Consider the following 16570-nt stretch of genomic DNA (forward strand, 5'->3'; position numbering starts at 1 on the left):
TTACTGGTTTCATTTAGTGTCCAATTAATTACTACTTAGTGAAATAATTTAAGGTTTATTAGAAAGTAATTATTATTACTTGAAATCTTCACGAGCTTCCACTGTGGTTTTTTTTTTGTTTTTTTTACAGATGAAGATGTTACACTGTGTGCAATGTATATGTAAAGATATTAGTATACATTTTAGAATGGGGATCACAAACATTTAGGGGTACAGATAATTTATGATGACAAGCCACTTCAGGGCCTTAAATTAAAAAATGTATCGGGTAACACATGTTTTGAATGCAGTCTAGCAGTCTATGTTCTCATCTGTGTCCCCTGATCAACCTAGAGCTGCTGCTACTGCTGGCTCACAAGGAGGGATGATGAGGGTTGTAGTCCGTGAACACAAAGGCCATAACCTTTTTGCAGTGAGTGTACGTGCAAGTTGAGAAGAAGGGGCAGTAAATGTGGAACAGCTGAATGCCTTGATGCACTTTGGTCACAAAGGGCTTGCCTATACTCACTGCCTCTTTTCTGATACTGTTTGCTTAGCCTGGGTGCAGTAATAAGGAAAAAGCAGCCACCTGTATAGCGTGTTGATAGAAAGATAAGGGGATGGTGGGGAGCGTGTGATCTGCCTGCTCAGAAGGACAGAAAGTTGCACATCAGTTGATGTGGATAAAATGTTTGTCCAGCTGAAACCAATCCCACCCTACTATACACATGATGACAGCTGCACTTATACAATTCACCTGCAAGTCCCAACAGGGCTACTCTGATCCTACCGGTTGTTATTACTGCTTGAAAATCCACAAAGCACGAACTTTGAACTGGCTTTCCCTCCTCTCTCTCTCTCATGAATATTTTCAGGTAGACATTCAGTTTAGAGATAGCTCACATGCAGCCTGAAAAGATGACACGGTTATCAGAAGATTCCTGTATTTTACAGTATTCCACCACAAGGCATAAAACACGTTCTAACCTGCATCTATATTTCCAACAGAAAATGTTTAGAAAAAAGCTTTTAACTTTTTGGTATAAAAAAACTGACTCTAAAACAATCTTTCGTGAAACCTCCTTTCATTTCAAACAATATCCTAGAATTCATGATACCAGTGACTTCAAAAGAACACGGGGTCAAGAGGAGAAGGTTACGTGTCTACTCTCCGATCCTCCAATGGTGTCACTGGGGACTTCTGTTCTTTTCTTTAGGACAGAGCTGCTAAAAATTAAGGGGTTAAAAAAAAATAATTAGATATTGTCATCGGCGCCACCATCAACTACTCTTAGCAATTTCACACAGTTTCCAATAAAATAACACAGTCACCAAGGCAACAATGTGCCCCCCACAGATAGAGAACAAATGGCCACTCTAGCAAAAACAAGAAAATATTGGGTATGTGATCTGGAAACAACATTAAAAACCGGTAGAGCATATTATAGCTGTAGCTACCTTGTAGCCTTTTAGGGGTTTTCCACTCCAAATAACATCATGTTTCTTTTAGAATGCTGTAATAGCAGAAACTGCGCTCTGTGAATGGGTCATAGAAACACAGTGGTTATTATTTTAGGGACAATCTACAGAGCGCCATTCTTCAAATTACTGCAATTGCAGCACTGAAACAACACGGAAGTTTCTACACCCGGAAAAAGAAAATATTTTAATAGATATTGTTAGTGAAGCTTTTAACGCACAACCAAGTAACAACTAGCAACTTGGGGAAGATATAACTTGGTGGGGAGGAATAATCATAAAGATCCTCAGAACAGAGAGTTAACATGGATTGAAAAAAAGAACACGTGTCGAGATGTTCAAATACTATTGTTAATAATACATTGTTTTGGTTATTTTTCTGGTCAGTGACCATGCCTTGAATGTAAGCTGGCTGAAAACACCAAAACGCCAATTTCAATTAAGTTTTTATTACAATTGTTTTAATAACATTTGTCTCTGTTCCTCTGACACCTATTTGCTTTATATAAAAGTTAGGGCTTCTAACTACCCTCTTTATTTAAATAAAATTTATTTAGCCTATACTTAGAAACATAGAAACTTTGGATAAGGTGGGCGGGTGGCCCTGCTCTGGCCCCGCCCATTTCTGATTCTGGCCCCACCCCTTGCCACCTTGCCACACCCCAGATTTCTGAGTATGAGTGTGTGTATGTGTATATGCGTGTCCTGAAGGAAGTATTGAAGCATGAAACAGGAAGTGTAATTGTTTTCACAGTGTTATAACTTTAACCATCTTACCTTTAGTTACATTTCATAAATTTTATTCCGCAAAGCACTTTCAGTATAATTTGGGTTTCAAGCAGACAGAAATAATCACTTGACTTACTTAGATCACCAGACGAGTCACGGGAGTTGTCAAATCTATTAATATACAACTAAAAAGTTTCAGAAGGGTATTTGCTGTTTGCGTAATTATGTTTAACTGACCTACAAACTAATCTACTACCTTTATTGAAACCATTCAGCTAGAAAGGGGGGTTGCAGTCTGATTATTGCTCTGATAAGTGTATCTGCAAATATTTATACAGATAGCTGTTTCCGTCACATTACTATAACTCACAAGGCTTTCCAAAAATTTTTCGGCCCAATCTTTTTTTTATTTAGGCAGTAACGCACTCATTAAACGCAGCAAACCCACTACAACACTCAGAGACAACAGAACAGACAGGGATCCAACAGTTAACAGCCTGGTTGATGTTGAGACGTAGTCATCATTAGAGAACTGATTATTGCTTTACTGATATACGGTGAAGCTCTGTGACTTCAGCTATATCTACACCTTTGGGGTCTATTCATTAAAGAAAGGCTAGATAAGAGAGTTTCCCAGAGAGATGCGTTTCAGCTCCTTCGTTTTATTATACGTTATGGAGGTCCAACCGCAGTGAGCGCCTGCAGCAGGAAGAGTTTGGCTGGCCCTGTATAATGTTAAGGTAATCAGTGAGATTTCTTCAAAGTCTCCTGTCCCATTGAAAAATACATTATACAGCTCAGCCATTCTTGCTGGAGAAACCTTCCAGTGTTGGCTCTTCATCATGAATAGTGAAGGGGGAGAGTTGAAACCACAATTGTACTGCCAAACCTTTAACTTTTCAAGTGAAGGTTCATTGGTAATATTTTGCATAACAATAATCACGCAAACGTTTAATATGTGTTTTATAAAATGCTCTTATTCTAGTAAGACCATTTCTTGAAATCTATGAGGCTACTGATGTAGAAAATGGGTACTAGTATTCTCTAGTGAATGAAGCCCATTTGTAATGAGGTAGACATGATGGGTCTGCTAATGTGCATTTCATTAGAATGCTCGTGATATATTCATGGTGTTAATACTCCTGAATGTGTGATAGCTATATCACAATAGATACCAAAGTTAGCCATCCTCTGGCCCTCCAGCTTTCTATGGACTACAACTCCCACAATGCTCCTCAAAGCATGTATTTATTTATACTCCCATACCTTCACAGAAGCCAAACCAGCTATTAACCCCTTAAGTGCCGCACATGTTACTCACTCCTAAAGACAATCTTTTCATGGCACAAATACACTTAGGTTATATTAATGTCACAAAATAAATTACAGTGAGTAGTTGCCTTTTGTATGGCACCATTAACATACCATTAACATACCATTAACATTAATACATATGATTTACTGGTAAGGAACTGAAAATATATCCAATACTTTGTATTCATTTTGTAGTCCCTTTAATATATAATCTATAGGCAATAACACCATGTTTAACAGTAGAAGTAACCTTGTTTACAGGTGAAATGGAGGTTGAAATTCCAAAAAACCCCACATTAAATATTTTGTATGTAAGGTCCATAGTTACATACTTCCTAAGTGTCCTGATTTTCATGGAACCGTCACAATTTTCATATATGTTACATAATCTTTGTTAGTGGCTGTCTATAACCATACCTCTTCTTTTAAACGTACACAACCCTTATTGTATACCTCAGTAGACACGGACACAGTAAATACAGTTTAATGGCTCATGTTGACTATACAGTATTTCATGTTATCATAAAAGAAAATGTTTGTCTTTCACAATTTGACTAGAAGCGTCAGACATTATATACAATGGCTGGCCATCGTGTAGAATGCCAGTGTGCTTTTTACACACTAATGTTAAGTATTATGTAAAAAGACATGTATTTATTATTATTATTACGCAACTGACTTTACCCAGGAGACAGAAACCTATTTGGTAAAGAAGCAGAAGGCTGCTTTCCTCTTTATCTTTGTGTAAATATATATAAAAATATCAGAAGCCCAATATGTTAGCAAGGATATCGGCAGCAAAATGTGTTAAAATTGTTATCACTCTGCAGCATGCTGCCGGCATTTTTCCAAACTCCCCATGCAAGCTGTCGCAATGATTGTAATACTTTGCACGCTAAACTTGCTTAAAAGTTTAAAGGCAGAGATTTTTTTTTATTATTGTACTAAATAGGACCACCTAAATCACACGTAGGTAAACCCAAAAGTTTGCAGGTTAAAGATGACAGCACTCATGATGCGGTGCCAATAACATACTTCCCAAGTGTCCTCCTTAAGGAGAGAAGAACTTTATGGGACCCAAAACCCTTCTTTCTCCCGTGAATTTCCTCTTTTCTAGGATTGTATAATTTTTGTTGTGTGAGTCTATAACAGTGTTCTACAGCCTAAAATTTGCCAAAAAACTTAAATAAACACCTGATTATGTCATAAACTATGTCACTAAATACATTATTCTAATTGCCTTATTAAGTTACATAAACAGATAGATTGGTCACAGTAATATGTAATTGCATTGCTGGCTGCCTGGATACTGCCCACAGGACGACTAAGATGTGAGTCTTATTCCTGTAACCAAATCCACACGTCAGAATAATCCAGAGTTGCATTTATCTTCCGATATGTAGGGACCAAATAAAGCCCCTTGTTTTTTAATTAAGAAAACGATATCACCCCACAGCTGTGTATTTAGTGAAGACCTCTGCTGATTTTGTTCCCACTGGGTTTGAATAGTGTGTGATACAGGACAAGAACAATGCCTCCGAGCTGACCACCCACCAGCACCGGGTGTTATAAAGCATGGGTTAAATGGGGTGGGTGAACACATAGTATTCCTCAGGGTGGCAGAACAATGGGCGCCGCAGCATAGCTAGCATCAGTCAAAACATTTGTTTCCTAAGCATGGACCAAAGCATATGGTGTATATATGTGTAAATATGGAAACATGTACCGTTGGACCACTAAGTTCTGATGCATCTGGGTAGGATGAGTCAAAAACAAAAAAGCGCAGCTCCCTGCAAGGTGTACATCTCATGGCTGTATAATAATAAAAATAGGTGGTAAAAAGGCCAAAGGTAAGAGCCATTCGCGGACTTTGTTTCTGTTTTTATTTCGCTTGGGGTAGTTCCTTATGATAACCTTATCACTGTCGCTGGGTAGGTCAACAACACAATCCTTTAATCATTGGGTCAGACCAGCAGGTTAGCCATGTGCATAACTGGGAACCTTCAAAGTTTTACCCTGAGTTTACCCTGGGTTGTTTTGCTTCAATCTCAGGGTGAAGGGGCAGATTCTCAGGTCACACAGTCTGCAGCTGACTCCTTACTATTCTACACTGATGGGATCACATATAATCACATATCATATATAAGACTTGCAGTTGGTGCTTTTGCTCCCAGTTTAATGTGGTTGATATTCCTGCTTGAATACAGGTGACTCAATTAAGTGTATCTTTAAAGACAAGTCAAGGTTTCCATTCAAGGTTTCGACATTTGTATAACACATTTGAATCCCACTTAGAATCTGCATGATGGGCCATTTAAGGGTTAATATTATGTTATTAATATAGGTTAACCTAATATAGACTTAGGTTAAGTCTCAGTTTGCTTAGAAAGGCCCCAGGTATGCCCATGTGTTTCTAAACTTTAATGAAAATCTTTTTCACAGGACATACTGTTATCTAAACACTTAAATGGGGGAGACATTGTGTATGACAAGTGACCCATGATAATTGAGGATGGGGTGAAAAAAAATAAATAAAAAAATATATATAAATCAACATTTACACTAACTCGAGCAGAAATGTTGTGGCTAGAACAGATGTGGGCAGTGGATTCCTGTGGTATGCCTGATCAACAGCAACAAAAAGAGAAGTTGTAAAAAGCTGAATTTGTTTTTATTTAAAAATATTCTCATGTTGAATGTGATCTGTTTGAAGAAATCAGCTCACTGAGCCAACTTACTTGGAAAGACCCGATATCATTTATATAACATAACAAAAAGTGACTCCGCTAAATATACAGGCATCCAGGCCTAGGCCGGCTAAAATAGATGTGGTTATTACATTTTTTGTTTGTTTTAAAAAGAATTGCTTTACGCCTGGAAATTAAAAGAAATGTTTGGCACCTTCCCCTGAATTCTAGTGTGTGGTAGAATTTGGGATTTAAACCTGGAATAAGTTAATCATAGATAATAAAGTGTGATCCGTGGTATGTCCCAAATAAGTGCAGACGTTTTACCAAATAATTTGAATGTACTATTACCAAAAAATCTAAATATTATGCAAATGACAAGTATTGAACAACTTTAACAGACCGGAGTGAGGAAGGAAGTAGCCCCCACACTTTAAGGCTGGCAGTCACTAAATGATGTAAGAGTGGCCGCTGGCTGGCAGCTTTTATCCTCCTTTATCCAGCCATCGGCCGCACGCTGGGTGTCTGCACTGCAGACGATGTGCATCACTCTTGGCCACTGGCCCACCAGGCTAATCCGGTTCTGACTTTACTAAAAAGTACACACTTTGGGAAATTAGTTATTACCTATGATTAATACTTTTTGGCATATACTTAAAATCTTAAGCTCATTTTGATTATCGTATGCCTAAAAAAAAGGTTTCTGTGGGAAACACTGGGATGTTTTCGTCCTGTATTTTTGCACATATTTTTTAATATCAAATCAGTTTTATTTCTATTAAACTGTACTTTTAAAAAATCCTGGACAGCTGGGCCTCATGAGACCTCCTTGCGCTGTCACTTTAAGTAACAGCTGTGAAGTTCTCTGGATTCCATTACAGATGTTGGAATTTAGCTGTTAAGTATGATGAGCTGAGGGCAAGTCTCTGGAACTTTGGAAACCCCAAATAAATGACATGTAACCCCAAAATAAAGAGATATAAAAGATGCTGAGAGTATCTGCAAGGGTGGTCAGTTCTATTAAAAAAAAAATCATAAAGTTAAAAGGATTTTTTCTTTTAAAGGATCACCATCATAATACGTTGAGTTTTTCAGAACCGTTATTGTAAAGGAAACCCTGCGCGCCCCTAAGAAAATATGCATAGTTGTCAGAATGTATAATCGCTTTCAGACTCTGGGTTTTAAATAATATTACATGTCGGCAGGGGAAGGCAGCATTTTTTTTAGGAACATAGGAACATTTAAGGAAAATAAACAAAGTTGATTGGCCCATAAGGCAAAATAAGTTTTCTTAGTTTTTTTATCATTAGATGGCAGTAAAAGCTTGACTTAATGAGATACCATCATATAATAACAAATACAAGATTTGGTACAGAGAAGACAATTGAACCTATCTACTCCTGCTCAAGCACATAGTGTATGTCTGATTACATTAAAAGATGTACATTAAAAAAAAAAAATGTTTTGCTTCTGGAAGGGGAAAAAAATGCAGTGTGTGAAATCATACATTAAATCATACCTTCCGCTTTATTCTATAAATTACATTAAAAAAATAACATATATAACAAATTACTTTGGTGCAATTTTAATATTTATTATACTTTGATATGTACAATGTTAGTATATATATATATATATATATATATATATATATATGCATAGTATATGGTTATGTAGTCTGAAAAATGGTTGTGTATATATATATATATATATATATATATGTCTTTAGACCAGACACTATTGTTTGCCAAGAGAGCTTGGCTAAAGAATGGGTAATGCTTCCTTGTCTGGGTTCCAAATGATCAGAACTTCAGTGTAGGCTTCTTCTTTGTGCTTCCTCCTTTAGCCAGTGTTTTGTTAGTGAACAAGTGTTGGTCAAACAAGCTTTTGTTTGTGGTCAATCGCTTGGCACACAAGAAAACGTCTGGTCTGGGACAATGAGGAAGCTGTTTTGAGCACTGAGAAGGGGCAGCTGCAATATTCTAAAAAGAAAAAAAATAAAGAAAGGAATACTGATTTTGCAAGGTGCAAGAGTAATTATTAACCTCTATAGTAGCCATTGAATTGTCTGAGACTATATAATAACCCTTTGACTGCAAGATTATGGGATCTGTGTGCAGGAAAAGTAAGAAATAATAGCAAAGATACAAAAAAACCCCTCCACTTTTTATTTTATGGGTATATGTTTCAGTTTAGAATGTGATTATGAGTGTAACGGGCACTTCTTGATGGGTTAAATCGCGAAACCGAAGCTTATTGGCACTGCAAAGGGTGTCTTAAGTACCACGTTTTCACCTCTGACTTAAGCATATGTCAGCAACTTAGGTGTATTATTTGCCGGTTTGTCTTAAGGGATCTTACTGCTGGAAACTAGATGCAGCTGCCTAGGTAATGAGGCCGATAGGCTGTACCCAGAGGAACCTTCTATCTACAGCCATTCTCTAGTGTGTATTTTCATGTCTTCTCTGCCCATTCCCCACCCCGTCTCTGATTTTACAACTTCTATGGTGACCTTGGTTCTTGAAGCAAGTTATGATTATCCTATGGGACTCTGCAGGTGTGCGGTTGTTTGGTGAGTGATAACCAAGGAATCTGCAAAGATGTAATTTAAAGAAGCAACAATAGCATTGCAGAAAAGCAGTTATGGTTTTAGGTACGAAACGCATCTTATGTTATTTCATTTTATTCATCTGGAGTCCAGACAGACCAAATACCTAATATAAATAGATGTCTTATACCTACCTAAACTGGAACAGTGGTCTTTGGCCCCACCACTGATGGGGACAACCTTCCCTGTTTTGATGGTACACCAGGCTCGAGTGTATGTGCTAGCTCCATATTTCAGAATATTATGGGAATCCTTATAACAAACATGAGCCTTAGAAATCATCATTTATAGATTTTCATTTTAATTTATATGTATTGCTTAGGACAACAGAGGGGGTGTATACATTTAATATGTCAATCCCACCAGAATTTCATTAGAAAGATGCAGAAGCATAAATGATGCAAATACCATCAAGTTATTTTCACCCCACCTACTGGTCAACGTTATTAGTATTTTTCCATCAACCAATCTTAAGAAATCCAAATTGGTTCTTTTTTCTCCTTACCTGGTATAGTAAATGTGTCAATACATGTGTTTGTATTTTTTTTAAAGATCTGGCATGGCAAGTATTTTTAAGGGCTCTTACCAGAGATATTTGTTTTGTGCAAATTGATGAACTGAAGGTCAACATCTACCATTAGGCAGTTATTCGGCATACCCATTATACAAAAAGCAATCCCCACCATCCCAGACTTCTCTTTAAACCCCCCTGGCAGATAAGTCTAGTGGAGGGCTACATAAGGGAGACTGTTTAACATCACATTGGAAGCCAAATGTTTCCTTTTTTCTATTCTAAATTGATAAAAAATAACTCAAACTGTATTAATAAGCTAAATAACTGAGCCATGGTGTTGGCATTCATATTTCACAGGCCTGACCTCTCAATATTGCTGTTAACCACCTCAATGCGAAAGGGAGGTCAGCACAACAGGGTAAGCTTTTAATTAGTAATATGAGATGTAAAAGGACGAGCATAGTGTAGAAGCATAAGAGGTTAAGGTTAACATTTAGGGTATACTTAATTTCTGTCTTCTTATTTATTAGTGTAATTATGTCTTTACGCTATTTAAAAAAAAAATACTTTGTGAAATCTTGATATAAAATGATAACAAAAACTATAGGCAGAGCTTTGTGCATACTATTGCTAGTTGTGAATTGTTTTATGTGCATCAATAGACTCTTCTACAATGAAGTCATAAATCCCAACATTTCCGGTGTGCAAATCTTAGCTGGTCCCAGACGTGGGTGGGATAGGAGCTTTTACACAAACAGCGACCTAGCCATTCTAGTGTTGAGAGGGGTCATTGGGAGCGCTTATGGAGGTCTGTGCTCAACAGCACAGATCTTCATTGATCTTTAACCTGCCTTGGTCAGTCTGGGTAGACTCGAGGTTCTCTCCAATTGGCCCATGCTCACCATTGCTTTTTCTTGAGCAGCTATCCAGGACAGTACTCAAAAATCAGGACTGTCCTGGGAAAACCAAGACTGTTGGGAGATATGACTTTCTCCAGTGATCACCAATGGTCTGTTTTGTGCTAGGTATGCACATTGTTTGCGAGTGACAAGGACATATTTAGTGACCTGTTAATGTTTAACCAACTCTTTGGATATAATTTATGACTTTCACAAAGCTGTTACTGTATTAGCTAAGTGTTTGTTATTTTTTTTTTGGTCAACCAATATAGTCATCAACTCATCTGCGATGGGTTTATCTGAATGACATTTCATAGCAGTGTCCTTTCTTTCACATTTCCTGTAATCCTGTTACAGCACTGTCCCATTATCTTAAATAGTGTGATCTTTAAGTGCAGCCGACTCTTAACTGGATTGCCTCGGACACTGGAGAGGAATATACGCGGACCTGATGCAATTTGAAGAGCACTCACAATACCCTTGACTATTATTTTATAAGCCACATTAAAAAATAATTAATGGAAGAGATCTGACATACTGGCAAGAGTTTTTCTGTTGATAGTAACAAGTGATACAAAAACTCTTAATAGTCATAAGAAATCTTGGGAAATAAACATTATTTAAAAGGCAGATTTTATTCAACAGATACAAGACTCTCATTTTATACTATAATAGCAAAGGGCTGATGAATGTGACTTCATATACCATCTGCTTCAGTGCACCGGAAAGGAGCAGGAAAATGAGATTTCCAGGTAACCTTCTACTAGAGCACCACATATGGGGTCACACAGGGGGAATTGCTCCTGGACCTCATATGATGGAAGTTACAAAGCTATGTTCTAAAATTTCTAAGGTGCTTTTAGTAATCCATTATTGGATAAAGTGACCACACAACTTGGTCAGGTCTCTTTAACCCTTTCATGACCAGCAAGGCCACATTAAGGCACTTGGGGCCCTAGGGAAGCTATACAAAAAAGGTCCCCTCTTACTCCCCATTCTACTAGGTGCTTACCACATCCACTGCTTGCTTGCCAGATGTCCTTCATAGGTCCTTCTTCATGTTCCCTCACTCACGCTGCACGGTGGGAAGTGACGTAATTTCCATACACGCAGCAAAGTGATGGTGGCCATAGGCCACAGTACTTACCACAACCTTTAAATACTCTGGCCTGTAGCTCCCTTACTGTGCTGTGCACATGGAAATGACTCCACTTCCCGGCATGCGGTGTGAGTAAGAGAGCTACAGGATAAAGTACTTACCACATCTTGGTACTGAAAGTTATGGACCCCTCACAGACCAGAGGCTCTGGAGCAATTGCTCTGTGTGCTCTGTGTTAATCTGGTCCTGATGAACAGGAGCATTTTACATCCTACCTACCGTATCCTTATGACTCGAGTGTATCTGTAGTGTTAATAACTTTAAGTATGGAATTATTAGATCACGTCGTATTAGCTTGTCTTCCTTCCTAAACTCCTCATACTTCTTCATCATAGACTGTCCTTGCATATGTGCTTATCTTTCTGTTCCTCCCATTTGCAGTTCCTGTGCCTTTCCTTCTCCCAGAAAGTCCTATCATGTTTGACACAAAATTGCATTATTACTGGTAGCCACAGATATGTAGAGGAATGGAAATAAATAGTGTGCAATTAATTCAAAATCATAATTAAAGCAAAATTGCTACCAGAAATAATAAAATAATAAATAATAATAATTTTATGTCTGTATTTTAACTCTCCAGAATAGTCTCATGGGGCAGGGAGGCTTTACTTTTCTCCCATACTATTTTTCCTTCACAGAGACGTCTTGAGACATGATACTGTCATTCCATGAGATCTTTAACATAAACTTCTTACATGAGGATGCCAATCCATTAATAACCTGGAAACTCTGGCTACGTCATGACTTTAGCTGACCTCCCTCCCCATTTGACTCTCCCTCTAAAAAAAGAAAATACTGTGTCTATATTTAGCAGGTTTTGTCAGCGTTTGTTTAATGCAAGGAAACGGAATATATGACTGTATCCTTACTGGTTAAGCTCGCTGGCTGGCAGGCAGGCAGGCCGGCTGGCGTGAGTTCCCTGACATAGTAAAAGACTAGGTGACCCTGCCAGCTTATGGAAAATCAGTCCAACAACTGTCACGTGGAATGGATCAAAAAGCCAGAGCTGTCGATACTGACCTGCATCTGTGTTAAAAAAATATCATAGGGCTTTATAATTAACCGAGGATCTCTAAATTAGAGTAAAGCTGCACGACAAGCCCCCTCATATGCTGTGTAAGTGTCAGGGCACAGATAATCATTAGGTCTAACAAGCCTCTGATTTTTAACAGTAGCTATGAGACTCAATCAGCCCATAATAGCTTTATTTCACAATGTTACAAGCAGATCTACAGGCATCCCTCTTCTCCATGAAATTAAATTTCTTGGATTTCTCACTAAAAAATTCAGTTGCAACGTCTAATTTTATACTCTTCCTCCATTAGCAATTCCACCTCAATACGACCACCCACTGTATTCATTTCTTTTTTTATTGCATGTGTATTATCGGCCAAGAAGTGTGAAGTAGTGTTTAGTAAAAACACGTAAAAAACTAACCGGGCAAAAAGGTCAAAATGGTTTCCAACAGTGTCAGCTTAGTCGTCATGTGTATCCTCATTATAATATACAATGTTAGGCAGAATACAGCCCAAAAAAAGCCAAAACTGGTTAACCCATTTAGAGCTGGGGAGATATTTTCTAGTGCTCAAATCTTTCGAAACGCGTGACCTGAGGTGTATTTCAGATAAGGTCTATTAATTATTTTTTTTGTTTTCTGTTTATTTGTTGGTTTTTGCAGGAAATTTAAAAGAGTAGCGAGACAGCGATATCTCACTACTAATATCAGAGATAATGTATGCCAGTTCTATACTGTCCGAATGATTGCCATCAGCCACTTTAATTATTTAAAGGAGTCTCCTAGTAAAATAAAATTAAAGAAAGGGAAGGGGAGGGTAGGAAAGGAAGAAGAAAATGAAGCCTGAGGAAGCCTGATTGGGTGAAACGCGTTATGCAAATTGGCGATACGCCCACCTGGAAGTAGCACAAACTTTGTTTGCTTGTTGCAAGCATATCGTTCTTTAGATTTTACTACTAATAAATTGCTATTTTTACTTTCAAATCCTCCTCTTCATTTTGACCTCCTGTATATCTTGAGCTGATGCTCATTGAGGAACAACAACATTGAGTGGAACACCACAAAGCTGCTGTTTTCCAGAAACTATTGGATCCTATGATATTTCTACACAGACGCCCTATAGTTTGAGCAAACTTGGTTGCTCAAAAGATTGTGAGTACCAATCTTATAGGAGGGTTAATATCTCTTGTATAAACAATATTATACTATTATCTATATGCTTCTTTTATTTTTCATGTGAACCTGCTGAGAGTCTCATAGAAGACATCACATGTGATTTGAATCTAAGTATACCTGTTTTTTTTTTGGTTTTTTTTTGTTTGTTTTTTGTATTTACTATGCACGTGGGTGTTATTTTGTAAGGACGGATATGTTCAAATATTGCATAACACTATTAATATAGAGTTATTACAAACGGAGCGCTGCACTTTCTTTTGTTTGTTAGAAAATGAAAAAGAAATGTCAAAAGAGGCCAGACCAGGAGTCTGCTAGAGAGAGAGCGCCCCATGAGTGAGTTGGCAGGATGAAGGCTGACTTTACGAGTAGTAGGACAGCTAAGGGGATCCTATAGAAGGACTTTCTGGTGTTATTTAAGTGAGCTGTTAGACGGATAATAGACCTTGGAGGTGGTGGATATGGATCATATCCACCACCTCCAAGGTCTATTATTCATAGTATAGTGCCTTAATATTCCACAGCGCTGCATAAACAAATACTGTATCACATAACGGTTTGAACAGACAGAAACACAAATTCGTTTATAATCAAGAAATAGTCGCATGAAGACTCATGTAACTGCAGTTATGCTAATCTCAAAATCTTGACAAGCTTGGATGTATAACTGTCATGACCTGGCTGGGACTGTCCTTACAGCTAAACTTGTGAACCCTGCCAGTCTCCTTATTCTGGAGACTACTGCCATGTTTGCATGTAACTTGCCCAAATCATGTACTGTGAATGTGATAAAGGGAAGGATTCTTGGATCTTTCCATATAAAATGGGTGTCGGGTGCTGTGGCGCCACATGTATAATGTGGGAAGAGTACAATGAAGTGAACCCTGAAGTTGGTATGCAGTGCAATTATATAGGGTTCACATACATGTTTATGTCATAAAGCAAGACTTAATAACTATAATATATTTTGCAATACAATTCTGCACATATAATTTAACAAAATGCGTTAGTTGATTTTTTTTTGTAATTCCCCGGATAAGTAAATCCCTGGGCTGTGATTCTGCAGCAGTGGTAATATTTATAAATTTAAAAAAGTAATTTATTTTCAAAAGTCAGATATAAGCATCCTTCCTGTAATGACTGAGAAATGAACATTTCTTTCACTGGGTACAATGCCAATCAATAACCTTCCAGGCGACTGTGCTATCAATTATTACTACAATTATTTGTCTAGATGGATATTTAAAATGTCATCAAAAAGACATGATTACTTATTCTAGAAAGCAAGGCACTATATAATCAGATGAACTGAATGCAGTTTAACATGGCTAACGGAATTTTTATGGCAGTGTCTGAAGCAACAGCTCCAAGTGATAATTTTAGGGGGAAAAAAAACAACTTAGAACCTGATATGCTATTTGGGTCATAGGAAGCATCCCCTACTCAACTTGATCTATGATCCATATTTTTAGTTTGGGATTGATAAAATCTTACCAGTTGTATGCAAACACAATGAGGAAGAGGCAGTTCAAGGTCACAGGATCATGCTGAACCTTGCCATTCCGAGTAGCTGTCAATATATCTCTCCCCAAACATTAAGCATTTATGTCATGTATACAATATATATGTCATATAATAAATATGATTTATTAGCATATTTATATTTATAATCAGTTGAATATGTATTGGGTACGTAGTTCTTTGGTCTGTTTTGCATCATTTATTAAGAATGACACGTACATACCTCAATAATTAGGATTATTCTCGGGATCATTAAAAATCTGTTCTAGAACATTTTCCAGCTTTCATTAGGCAAAGTTATATTTTTTAAGACCAGTTTTGCCCACATTTGTAGGTAAGGCATTAATGGGTGTAGGAAAGACGTTATCAGAGATGGGTCATAATGTCCCTGCTGAGCTCCACTTTTATGTCACCTTCACATGCTTTTCTAGACACATTCCTTGTTGGCTTGGAATGGAAATCTAGCTTTTAATAAAAATAAAAAATAGGAAATAATTTTTTTATAACTACACTAATTTCTAAATTTTATATTAATATTTCCCAAGCAAATTTACATGCAATGAATGGGAAAAAAAAACATTATACCGAAAAATTAGCATAATTAATGTAATTGTTTTTATAAAGGTGATGCTAACAAAACCATATTTTTTATAAAAAACTTAAAACATATAAATGAGTGTTCTCAGTAAACATTATATCTTTAACATCATAGGCATTCATTCATGCGACACAAATATGAATACATAAGAGCTTATAAAACATCAGATAAAGGGACTTTGCCTAAAAATATTGTAGAGCATAGCAATTCTAAAATGTTTTGATGTTGGTCCCAAAGTAAAAAAAAAATATCTGCTGGGGAAAAAAGGCCCATTTTAAATGAAACATATCCAATGTTTATATCCAGCAGAGAAGTCATGATTACTGCAAGTGTGGAATGCAATTTCTAGTCCTGTGAGCCGAGATGAAAGTGGCCTTAAACATCACATTACATCAGATTTCTCCTGGGAATTCTTTTGGATTGCATTAGCTACTGAAAAGCCTAATTGGGTGATTTTGTATTAGTATTTCTGCCTCTACTTCAAAACCATATGGCGCTATTTTAATATGTTTATTTTGAAAATGCAAGAAGAAATAATGTATTCTGTTATAGGAAATGATGGCATAATCCAATTATAGTATGACACAGCCAGTGTGCAAATGTGTCTATTACACCAATTAAAGCTAAATTAACCCACTGCAATAAGTTACGCTTATGTACTAAAAATTATATATTATATATTATATTAATATTTTTCTTCTTGCCAATATTCCTTTTTGCTAAATTTCAATGTGGTGTGATTATATAACCAATTCAGTGATTCAAATTTGATCTTACATTTTAGAACATATAGGGACATGGAGGTTGATTTTGATATTTTTTTTATCCAATGAATAAGGTTTTGTACAGGATTTTATCTATGTTTTGGAGATTGGGGTCAGCTTAAATTTCCCCT

The 16570-nt window shown here is 37.0% G+C and overlaps 1 protein-coding gene across 3 annotated transcripts in view; it reads left to right on the forward strand.

Annotated features, from left to right (window-relative positions):
- The window catches only part of LOC149303279 (BCL11 transcription factor A-like), a 67576-nt gene that overhangs the window by 42196 nt on the left and 8810 nt on the right, over positions 1 to 16570 (forward strand). For 2 of the 3 annotated variants that reach the window (XM_089481499.1, XM_089481501.1), the window contains exons 6-7: positions 4975 to 5000; positions 8496 to 8500. The exons of the other annotated variant lie outside the window; for it this stretch is intronic. In XM_089481499.1, the coding sequence (XP_089337625.1) occupies positions 4975 to 5000; positions 8496 to 8500 (31 nt within the window). The remainder of the gene's footprint in view (positions 1 to 4974; positions 5001 to 8495; positions 8501 to 16570) is intronic. 3 annotated transcript variants of the gene reach the window in all.

Source organism: Sceloporus occidentalis, unplaced genomic scaffold (assembly GCF_023333645.1).
Source record: "Sceloporus occidentalis isolate IW3139 unplaced genomic scaffold, rSceOcc1.0.p SCAF_15, whole genome shotgun sequence".
Classification (NCBI taxonomy): domain Eukaryota; kingdom Metazoa; phylum Chordata; class Lepidosauria; order Squamata; family Phrynosomatidae; genus Sceloporus; species Sceloporus occidentalis.